Source organism: Polypterus senegalus, chromosome 10, assembly GCF_016835505.1.
Source record: "Polypterus senegalus isolate Bchr_013 chromosome 10, ASM1683550v1, whole genome shotgun sequence".
NCBI lineage: Eukaryota > Metazoa > Chordata > Cladistia > Polypteriformes > Polypteridae > Polypterus > Polypterus senegalus.
Window position 1 is genome coordinate 88,086,352 of NC_053163.1, and position 12,431 is coordinate 88,098,782.

General features: G+C 40.4%; 1 protein-coding gene across 1 annotated transcript in view; it reads right to left on the reverse strand.

The window, feature by feature from the left end:
• The window catches only part of stard14 (START domain containing 14), a 42,982-nt gene that overhangs the window by 8,185 nt on the left and 22,366 nt on the right, over positions 1 to 12,431 (reverse strand). Inside the window, exon 5 of the mRNA XM_039766134.1 lies at positions 9,070 to 9,122. Within this exon, the coding sequence (XP_039622068.1) occupies positions 9,070 to 9,122 (53 nt within the window). The remainder of the gene's footprint in view (positions 1 to 9,069; positions 9,123 to 12,431) is intronic.

Below are 12,431 nucleotides of genomic sequence, written 5' to 3' on the forward strand. Positions count from 1 at the left end.
ACAGAGAGATCCTGGATGAAAACCTGCTCCAGAGCGCTCTTGACCTCAGACTGGGGCGACAGTTCATCTTTCAGCAGGACAACTACCCTAAGCACACAGCCAAAATATCAAAGGAGTGGCTTCAGGACAACTCTGTGAATGTCCTTGAGTGGCCCAGCCAGAGCCCAGACTTGAATCTGATTGAACATCACTGGAGAGATCTTAAAATGGCTGTGCACCGACGCTTCCCATCCAACCTGATGGAGCTTGAGAGGTGCTGCAGGAAATGGCGAAACTGGCCAAGGATAGGTGTGCCAAGCTTGTGGCATCATATTCAAAAAAACTTGAGGTTGTAATTGCTACCAAAGGTGCATCGACAAAGTATTGAGCAAAGGCTGTGAATACTTATGTACATGTGATTTCTCATTTTTTTATTTTTAATAAATTTGCAAAAACCACAAATAAACTTTTTTCTCGTTGTCATTATGGGGTGTTGTGTGTAGAATTCAGAGGAAAAAAATGAATTTAATCCATTTCGGAATAAGACTGTAACATAACCAAATGTGGAAAAAGTGATGCGCTGTGAATACTTTCCGGATGCACTGTATCTGTGAAGGCCTACAATGCCATTTCTAAGGTCATAGAGCTTCAAATCACAATGCCAAACATAACCCCAAAATGGAAAACACTTGTACCAGATCAGAATCTTCCCAGGAGTGGTTGGCCTACCAAAATTATGGCAAGAGTTCAGCCTAAAATCATCCAGAAAATCACAAAGAATCCTAAAAAATAGCCACAAAGCATTTCATCCCTCCATGAATCCACAATCACTGAGCTTCTTTGGAAAGTTGCATGACAGAAACCACTGCTAATCAAGAAAATACCGTAAAAGCTTTTGTCTCATTTGCTCCAAGCCATTTAGGGAAATGCTTTATGGAAAAAACAAACAAAAGTTGAACGTTTTGGAAGACATGTATAATGTATACCCAGCATAATGAGAATATCACACATGGTGCTAGTGAGATGGTGTCTGGATGCTTTGCTGCTTCCATAACTGAAAGAATTCCATATTCTTAATAAGGATGTCTGGTTATCTCTCCATGAGCTATGACTAAAGCATATTTGGGCTGAAAAAAAGCAACATTATAGTTTTGGACTAGCCTAGTAAAAGTCCAGACCTAAAGCTAAAAAAGATGCTGTAGAGGGACTGGAACTGAGGAACTGAAGTGTACTCCTCACCATCTTAAATCCACTTTCTAAACCAGTTAAACTTTTATATTGGAGTGGGAGCTTATCCCAAGTGGGTTACGTGTATGGCAAGAATAAATCATCATGTACAAACTTGCACTCACCCACACCACTTTAATTAACCTAAAACACACATCTTAGGGATTTGGGAAGAACATCGACACAGACATGGGGAGAACATGCAGAGTTCACATACATCCCAGGTGCAGGATCTAAACTCTGTGTTGTGGAGCGTAATAGCAGCCCCATAAAAAAAACGTACCCAGATAACTGGGTTTTGAATGCTCCGAGAAAATCTATAAATCCAAACATTTTCACAAGGTGCTCATTTTCTTGGTTGCACTTAAGTTGTAGAAATGTAACCTACTAGTTCAAGCTGGCCCAAAGGGAAATATAAAAAAAAAATAATGGAGGAAGCAATGAGACATAGTGGTACTTGGGACTTTTCTGTGTTGATGTGTGCACCTTTCTCACTAGTGTTTGAATTATCTTGAATAAACTAAAGTCTGCTGGTGGTCTTGGACATTTGATGGTGTATTCATGCTCTACAAGAAATCTGAATTCCATCTGAAGCAAGCATTTGGCCTTTCATCAGTTTCTGTCAGAGTTTTTAATGAACCTACCGCATAGGTCTTTGACATATTCGAGGAAGAATATGCCAACTCTGCAAGAATGGTGATCTCAGGGCAATGGAACTGTGAGGCAGCTGCACTAACCACTGTGCCCCTGTACCACTCATTAAAATGCCAACACAAAACAGAAATGGCCTTTCCGTCAGTTCTAATGGGTTCAGTTTGGATAAGCAGTACCAAAACACGGCCTGTCTGTCTGTTCATCTTTTGATCCATGCTGACAACTCAAACAAACAGTCTCACTGTGATGACTAGTTAGTTTGGGTATACCAGCTATAAAAATGCACACTCAATGTGTCCTATTTGTTTTGGCACAGTAACAACAGGCAGCCCATCTTGGGTGGGTCACAACTATAACCTGAAAACTCCCAGGATATCATCAAACTGTTTCACAGCCAAGCAGCCATAAGCATCACTTAGACTGTGGGGAGTGGTATTCAAAAGGACAAGTGACCTTCACAGAGCACAGTTTAAAAGCTGCGTATGTAACAATCAGACACCCATTTACATGATATGATATGAGTCACTCTGGCAGTTAGTATGAACAACGCCCTGAACACATTGCACTGGAAGTGTGTGCCACTTAGCACTGCTCTTCACATAGACCAGATTTCCCATGTGAAATCAAGGACAGGTATGTGTACCCTGTAGAGGAAGGTATAGGATGTTTAAAAAATAGTCCTGTTCTCCTGATCAGCGTCCAGAATTGGGCCATCACGGTAAACACATTTTAATTCCTCTTTCCTGTATGACTCAAAGTTTATGTCAAATGATGACATCAGCCGCACTGCACCGTCACAGGGCCAGCAAGAGCACAGGTGCATTATGTGTTCAGTACCATAAAATCAATGGTGCAGATATTATCACCATTTGAACACAGGCAGATATGCTGGTGGCTTCTCAAAATTTGCCCCAGTATCCCTTCACAGCTGCGGTGGGTTGGCACCCTGCTCAGGATTGGTTCCTGCCTTGTGCCCTGTGTTGGCTGGGATTGGCTCCAGTAGACCCCCGTGACCCTGTATTCGGATTCAGCGGGTTAGAAAATGGATGGATGGATGGATCCCTTCACAGTGTACGGTCTTACTGTAGAATGAGTCTGTGTGTGTATTGTTGTGCAATGTAGTGTGTCCCAGTCCAAGGTTGGTTCTTACCTTGTGCCTGATGCTCTTGAGATATACAGACAGAAAAAGTTTGTACATGCCATGAAATGCTTTTTATTTTTTTAGCATATCAAGACTTGATTTTCATTTGAACACTTTATTAAAGGTAAAGGTGATGAAATTAAAAAAAAATGAAACTTTGACCTTGTAATGTATTTTAATTGCCCACTTTGGCAGAAAAAGCCAAAGTAGGCATGGTCTATGTAACTGTATACAACTCCACCATGCCGAATTCTTTCAGCTCTGTGATAGCTGAGGGGTGCCTTGCATGCACAGCCCATTTCAAATCCCCAGGGATCCTGCAGGGATTTACATCTAGTCGTTGCCATTTCAGATTCCTCCTTCTCTTTAGGTTTTTCAGCCATTCATTCGTGATTTACTGATATGTTAAGGTCACTGTCATGTTGTTGGGTGAGCTTCTATCATCAAATAGACGATTTCACATTATCCTCCATTACTCTCTGGTATTACCAGGCAAAACAGCCCCAAACCGTAACATTTCTACTACCATGCTTTTACAGTCAGTATCAGGTTCTTCTGCTCAAATGCTGACTTTGGTTTTTGCAAAGTATGTCCTCTGGCACTGCAGCCAAATAACTCCATTATTGCCTCGTTTGTCCAGAAGTCTTGGGGCCTCATGTATAAACGGTGCTTACGCACAAAAATGTTGCATATGAATGTTTCCATGCTCAAATCACGATGTATAAAACCTAAACTTGCCATGCACATTTTCATGGTAGCTCCAACCCTGGTGTACGCAAGTTCTCTGCTCGGTTTTGCAAACAGGAGGCACCCAGCGTCAAAGCAGTGCTATTGTTCCTTTGTGGTTACCCTTTCTTTTTTAGATTCCAATCCCTGACACGGCTTTATCATATACACTGAAACTAAATGCGTATTGTTTATTAGTTTAAGGCATCCGATTGTAATTAACCTGTAACAATATAATGGTCCTGGGAATAGCCAAAGTATTCCAAATAACATAACTGCTTTAGCGTTGTTACTCTCACTGCACCTTCTACTTCTTTTAGCTGCTCCCATTAGGGGTTGCCACAGCGGATCAACTTTTTCCATATTACTCTCACTGCACCACTCGGAGTAGTTATATCACTATATCTGAGTGGGGAATTACAGATCTACAGCAGCTGATCCGAAAGAGAATTATTGGTATACAGCATTAAGCACACGCTGCCTCAGCCATGCTGTCTATTGAACTGCTCTCAAACGGCAAACACTTCAGAGCCTTTCCTGTACTGACTTTGCGGTTCAGAAACAGTTTCATCCTAAGAACTATAAACACACTCAATCAGTCCATCAAGTGCACCATGTAGAACTGTTTGTACTTATAAGTACAATTACCTCACTGTAAACTTACGATACAGTTGTAATATTGCACAACTTGAGCCACTTTATAAAGCACGTATTTACATATGATGACGATATCCATTTTATGATGAAATGCAGCAAAATATGTTTATTATATTATACAGATAAAACTTTACCTTCATTTAAATAATCTATATTGTTAATAATTAAACATGTGAGGACAAGGTGCTGCAGTGCTAGTGAGGAACTGGCACTCCATTTATGGATTGTTCCTGCCTCGCGCTGTATTCTTGCTGGTGCTGGCGCGACACTGGAAGGATAGATGGATAGAATAATTAAACACATACTAGGAAGATATTTCAATGTTCCTTAAAAGTTTTAAAGAATCTGCGCTCTAAGCTTACAGATGGCTAAACGTCTATTACAGGACTGATTGTGTGACGATTGGGTATTTAGAGAAAGAAAAGTAAGGACAGGAATTGGGGGTGAGTACATTTGAAAAAGACAGTACTGCTACAATAAAGTATTTCATTGAAGGTTGCGCACGGAGCAGAAAGCATCTTGCGTGAGGCATGAACAATCACTGCGCCACCGTGTTCCTATGTCTAATAACATGATTTAACTCCTATCATCATTAAAATGATATCACATATACATCTCAGTATTTTAATTATTCAGAGAGCTGTAATATTATGAATGTAATGGATTCCGTGTCCTGTCGGAGGAAGAGAACAGGTGTGTTTAAGAAGCATGTAGTGATTCACACACATAGAGCACATAGAAGATCAAATACAAAACAAAGCATTTAACGTGCTACTTTAGATACGATGGGATTTGAGAAACTAGTAAGTTCGACGTTTTAAAGATGAAGTTTATGATGTTCTATTTTAATGACAAAATAAACTACGTGATTAAAGTGGAAATTTCGAGATTAAAGTTGACATTTTGTGTTTTTTTCCCACTGTGTGCCCTTTTTTTCTCTGTACCCTAATAAGCTTTCATATGACACTCAGATGGTGGGCAACGTGATATCTGATACCTTCTTTTTTATTTCAGACACTGTGCGACTTTGTGAACTTATCTTTCGAGTTTCTCCAAAACGCTATGTCCATCGATCAACTTCCGTTTGTTGTTTATATCACTGTTTAAACCTGCAAATAGTATGTTTTTCCTCGCCTCCATTTGGTATTCGCTGAAATTCTTCTATTTTCCCTTGTGCTTTTGCCATTGTCTTTCACAGAAGGCTGAACTTAAGGGCTATTTATATTGATTTGCATATTCAAAGAGGCGTAATTCTGGGAGGAGTTGGGGAGGGACAGCATGTGCATGCATGTGCATTACTTTTCATGCTGACCGGGATTTATGTAGCAGAAGAACGTGGAAGTTGGCGTTTGCACGGATTTATGCATCTGTAATTAATCTAATCAATGCAGGTTCTTAAACATTTCTCAAAAGGCATTTAGCTGGTGCTCTTCAAACTGAGTAGTGAGCTCTAGCTTCTGACCGCTAGTACAGTGGTATTCCTGGTTTCATGAGCTACACAGCAAAAACAAGGCCAATATAGTGCATATATGTCCTTTAATGGCCATCACCTTACCTGCATTTACCTAACATCTATCCTTTACCTAGTGGGTGGTGAGCCCAAACAGAGGCATCATATGGCTTCTTAGTGCTAACCTTAATGCTTTGTGGAAGTTCTGTTCACTTGGTGTTCATCATCATATGCCACACCTCAGATTTAACTCCATGAATGGGTTGTGATACCCCTTTTGAGGGTGTGCGTGTCTCTTTGCTGTCATTTAGGCTATGAAGGCAGTGCATAGTCTGGTACTTGGCCATAGAACAGTTTGTAGAGGTTAACCCTATAAGACTACATGGCCCCCGAAATATAACTAACTGGTCAACACAAGCCACTCCGTTATGCTAATACTAGAATATATTGCATTTCATTTTATTAAAAATGTTTAAAAATGGAATGGAACGGATAAGCAGTAGTTAGTGGAACAGTTTCATCCAGACCTAAATCCTAATCTGGTAATTATCTGATTTTCTAAACATCTCCTAATAATTTCAGTTTTAGCTTAACTAGCAGGTCTAACTATCCATGTATGTGCCTTACAATGGAATTGCACAATATCTGGGGTTGGTTTCAGCCTGGTATCTAATGCTGCCCTGTGACAATAATCTGGATTCAAAAATAGGTTAATGCATGTTTGACAATGAAAAAAAAAAATGTCATTCACAATTCAAATAACTGTTACCCTGAATTTTAGAATTATTTCTGATTCCTCTTGATAATCTAAGTTTTTAAGATGGGATTAATCATTAAAATGCCTCATAGCACTTTGTCAATCTGAGATGATCACAGGCAAAACAGCATACTACTGAACGGCTTTCACAGAATATAGCATGCCACCCCATCCATAAACCCCACCCAATGCTTGAAGGTGTCAAGTCACTCACATATTGACCTTCTGTGATAGCATATCAGCAGCTGATCTGCTGTTAACACTAGAATTACCAGAGCCTACGAAAAAACTCGTAATTCCGTCCCACCTTAAATTGCTTCTTGAATCCCTTCACACCTCTCCGCCAGCGCCCTTTGTCTTCTAAATGTGCTGATAAAGAGAAGCTTGGAGCAGCCAGCTATTCCATCCCCCCACCGATTTAGAACGTGCATGAACTTCTCTCAGCTCATGCCTTGATTGAGTATCTGGGAGTGAAGTGGAGTTTTAGAGTGGAAATAATAGATCGTTATTTGGAACACACGCATTTCATGTCTGTTCCGTTTCTACAGTAATCTGTGTAAACACATTGTTAAAACAGAAACGTTTTTTATATTCTAGTAGTAGATGACAAAATGTAGGCATAAACTATATGATGTATGAAGCCTGAAGTCCAAATAGCAAAGAAACATTTTCATAAAAGGTTCAAATATAACACAACAATTGCGCTTTTATTCAAAAATAACTGCAGAAACAAAAAGCCGATTTAACATGCGACATTGACAGCAATTTATTATAACTGCCTCTGTGGTGCAATTGGATCAGTTCTCGCCTTGGAATCAAGAGGTCACGAGTTCGATCCTGCACTACTCCATTTTGAGAAGTAAACTGCTCTTAGTCTTACTATTTTAGAATAAAAGTATACATTTGATTTCAGTCTGTAACAGCCGGTGCAATTTATGATCCTTGTAAAGGTTAGCTTATTTTTAATTCACTTTTCATTCTCTCAGTCGCGTTCAGAATCAATCCATACAGCCCCTTATGACACTGCTGTTTTCACTAAAGACGCGCTATAGCTCTGCAGTGTACCACGATGCATAGTAACGAAACTGGGTTCCCCCCCCAAACCGGGTTCTGACACACACACGCTGGCGAACCTGCCTTCTTCGTATCTCACCGTCACTTGATTTTCTTTTTATTTAGTTTTATTGAGTGTTCCTGTCAGTCCCCGCATGTTGCTGTATGCTGTTTCTTTTGTACTCCAGGACATGCAGAGGAAAGAATGGTAGAGAGAATGGTAAAGAGCAGTAACTTTGGCGCTATATGCAATCATCAGACACTCTCCATCTACCCGTTGTTTTGTTATACTTTTACACCAACTTATGTTCCTGTGCTTGAGCATGCTCAATTGGGGGGATGGCGTTTCTATGCATCGTGGTACACTGCATAGCTATAGCGCGTCTTTAGTGAAAACAGCCGTGTCAGATGGGGTTGTATGGATTGATTCTGAACGCGACTGAGAGAATGAAAAGTGAATTAAAAAAAAAAAAAGCTAACCTTTACAAGGATCATAAATTGCACCGGCTGTTACAGACTGAAATCAAATGTATACTTTTATTCTAAAATAGTAAGACTAAGAGCAGTTTACTTCTCAAAATGGAGTAGTTGCAGGATCGAACTCGTGACCTTTCGATTCTAAGGCGAGAACTGATCCCATTGCACCACGGAGGCAGTTATAATAAACTGCTGTCAATGTCGCATGTTAAAGCAGCTTTTTGTTTCTGCAGTTATATTTTTGAATAAAAGCGCAATTGTTGTGTTATATTTGAACCTTTTATGAAAATGTTTCTTCAGGCTTCATACATTATATAGTTTATGCCTACATTTTGTCATCTACTACTAGAATATAAAAAACGTTTCTGTTTTAACAATGTGTTTACACAGATTACTGTAGAAACGGAACAGACATGAAATGCGTGTGTTCCAAATAACGATCTATTATTTCCACTCTAAAACTCCACTTCACTCCCAGATACTCAATCAAGGCATGAGCTGAGAGAAGTTCGTGCACGTTCTAAATTGGTGGGGGGATGGAATAGCCGGCTTCTCTTTATCAGCACATTTAGAAGACAAAGGGCGCTGGCGGAGAGGTGTGAAGGGATTCAAGAAGCAATTTAAGGTGGGACGGAATTACGAGTTTTTTCGTAGGCTCTGGTAATTCTAGTGTTAATCACAATGGCTGTTTGGGATGCTTACTTGATGTGGCAAAAGTTGCTTCTAGGCAAAGAGACAACACAACCTCTTGAGAAGCTGCTTTACTTGTTTGGCAGAGGAGTTGAAATCTGTTCCTGCTGGTTTGGTTACTCATTTTCAGTGCTTTGGGGCAGCAACACTTATATGAATTTTAAATGAAGACAGGAGGAGTACACATCAGTACAGCTTGATTTATGAAAAAGTGTCTCAAGAAGTGAAAAGCAGGAACAAAAAAATTGCCATTCTTACCTTGGGCGCTAAATACTGTGAAGCCTTGTTTACCACCCATTTGGGAAGTGAACCTGAAACAGAGAGAAATACAGCAATGAAGACAGTGGCTCTGAACAGAAAGATTCCTGAGAAACAGACTTGTATGCAAGCAGCTTATCATCTAGTTAAGCAACACAGTGGTGGGGCGCGTCAGGGTTGGATGGTGGGAGACTGGTTACGCAAGGAAGTTTTTTTTTTGTCTGCAGCTGTAGAGCTATGGGGCCTCTCCAAGTATGCAGAGTTCAGCCTGAAAGAATGAGAGACGTAGTGTAGAATTGAGCAACTTACTTCTTAGTAAGACGTTTTAAAGCTGACTGGTCACTGGGAAAGGAGGTCTGAAGAATAAATGTTAAAGACTACAGCCTGGTTCCAGCCTCCTCACAAAGCCTCATATATTAGAGATAGACAGAGTATATATCTTCTGTTCCTTAAAACATTCCTGAACAATTTATTCCAATGTGGCAGGGCCCTTTTATCTTGCTGAAAGAGGCCACTGCAGTCAGTTGATATTGTTGCATTTAAGGGGTGTGCATGGTCTGGAACAATTTTTAGGTAGGTAGTACATGTCAAAATAACATTCACATGAATGCCAGGGCTCAAGGTTTCCCAGCAGAACATTTCCCAAAAGAATCATATGGCCTCTACCGGCTTGCCATTTTGCATCCTGCTGCCATCTCTTCCCCAGGTAAATGATCCCAGATTGTCCACATAATTTGTGAAAAAAATGATTGGTCAGATCAGGCCACCTTCTTCCTTTGCACCATGGTCCAGCTCTGACGCTCACCTGCCCATTGTAGCTTCTTTCGGCAGTGGACAGGGGTTAGCATGGGCACTTTGACTGATCAAATGATATGTACTGCATGTTCTAACACCTTTTTCTCATGGTCAGCATCACGTTTTTCAGCAATTTGTGCTACACTGGCTGTAGAATCAGACCAGATAGGCTAGCTGTTACTCATCAATGAACCTTGAGCACCTGTGACCCAAGTTGTAAAATTCAGGGCAAATACTAAGGGTGGCAGAGAGCTGGCTGAATTGTGGATATCAAAAGAAAGCACAATTAATAGACACTTGGACATGAACCCAGCATATGCAGACTTAAAAAGAAGAATATCCAAATAATGAAAAAAGATTTTATGACCAACACTCTCTTAACCCCACCTTATTAAATACCCCCTTTCTATGTTTAACCATTTTTCCTCTGATGATGACACCTGATAGGTTGTTGAAAGCTTAGGAATAAAAAAACTATTTTAAGATAATGTGACTCATTTTGTCCCTTTGTGGATTTCTGGCTTCAAATATGCAAACCGTATCACAGACCTTTGTTTCCATGTTATATATACAGTGGTGTGAAAAACTATTTGCCCCCTTCCTGATTTCTTATTCTTTTGCATGTTTGTCACACAAAATGTTTCTGATCATCAAACACATTTAACCATTAGTCAAATATAACACAAGTAAACACAAAATGCAGTTTTTAAATGATGGTTTTTATTATTTAGGGAGAAAAAAAAATCCAAACCTACATGGCCCTGTGTCCAAAAGTAATTGCCCCCTGAACCTAATAACTGGTTGGGCCACCCATTAGCTGGAATAACTGCAATCAAGCGTTTGCGATAACTTGCAATGAGTCTTTTACAGCGCTCTGGAGGAATTTTGGCCCACTCATCTTTTCAGAATTGTTGTAATTCAGCTTTATTTGAGGGTTTTCTAGCATGAACCGCCTTTTAAGGTCATGCCATAGCATCTCAATTGGATTCAGGTCAGGACTTTGACTAGGCCACTCCAAAGTCTTCATTTTGTTTTTCTTCAGCCATTCAGAGGTGGATTTGCTGGTGTGTTTTGGGTCATTGTCCTGTTGCAGCACCCAAGATCGCTTCAGCTTGACTTGACGAACAGATGGCCGGACATTCTCCTTCAGGATTTTTTGGTAGACGGTAGAATTCATGGTTCCATCTATCACAGCAAGCCTTCCAGGTCCTGAAGCAGCAAAACAACCCCAGACCATCACACTACCACCACCATATTTTACTGTTGGTATGATGTTCTTTTCTGAAATGCTGTGTTCCTTTTACGCCAGATGTAACGGACATTTGCCTTCCAAAAGTTCAACTTTTGTCTCATCAGTCCACAAGGTATTTTCCCAAAAGTCTTGGCAATCATTGAGATGTTTCTTAGCAAAATTGAGACGAGCCCTAATGTTCTTTTTGCTTAACAGTGGTTTGCGTCTTGGAAATCTGCCATGCAGGCCATTTTTGCCCAGTCTCTTTCTTATGGTGGAGTCGTGAACACTGACCTTAATTGAAGCAAGTGAGGCCTGCAGTTCTTTAGACGTTGTCCTGGGGTCTTTTGTGACCTCTCGGATGAGTTGTCTCTGCGCTCTTGGGGTAATTTTGGTCGGCCGGCCACTCCTGGGAAGATTCACCACTGTTCCATGTTTTTGCCATTTGTGGATAATGGCTCTCACTGTGGTTCGCTGGAGTCCCAAAGCTTTAGAAATGGCTTTATAACCTTTACCAGACTGATAGATCTCAATTACTTCTGTTCTCATTTGTTCCTGAATTTCTTTGGATCTTGGCATGATGTCTAGCTTTTGAGGTGCTTTTGGTCTACTTCTCTGTGTCAGGCAGCTCCTATTGAAGTGATTTCTTGATTGAAACAGGTGTGGCAGTAATCAGGAAATTGAACTCAGGTGTGATACACCACAGTTAGGTGATTTTTTAACAAGGGGGCAATTACTTTTTCACACAGGGCCATGTAGGTTTGGATTTTTTCTCCCTAAATAATAAAACCATCATTTTAAAACTGCATTTTGTGTTTACTTGTGTTATATTTGACTAATGGTTAAATGTGTTTGATGATCAGAAACATTTTGTGTGACAAACATGCAAAAGAATAAGAAATCAGGAAGGGGGCAAATAGTTTTTCACACCACTGTATATACGCACAAATATACATACATATATACATACATACACATATGCATGTAAGGCAGTCAATGGGCTTGACTAAATGTGGTATGCTGGGTCAGGGCTTGACAGGGTGCACTAACATCTTTTCTTTCCTCCTTCCGCTGCAGATCCTCAGAACAAAAGCTTGCCTAAATGTAATCCTAATCCTCAAGCAGAATCCACTTCTGGTTCCAGTTCTTGCATTGCTCCTGACCTCACTTCTGCCTGCAGCCCCTTGGACACACCTCTTCCTCCTCACCGTCTATAAAGTCAGGCACTTTCCTTTGTTTGTTAGTCCTGTCTTTGACTCAGTCCAAAGTGACTACTCAGCCGAGTATAAGAAGTGTTTTTCTTCTTTTGCAGATTACTGTGAATATACAGGGTACC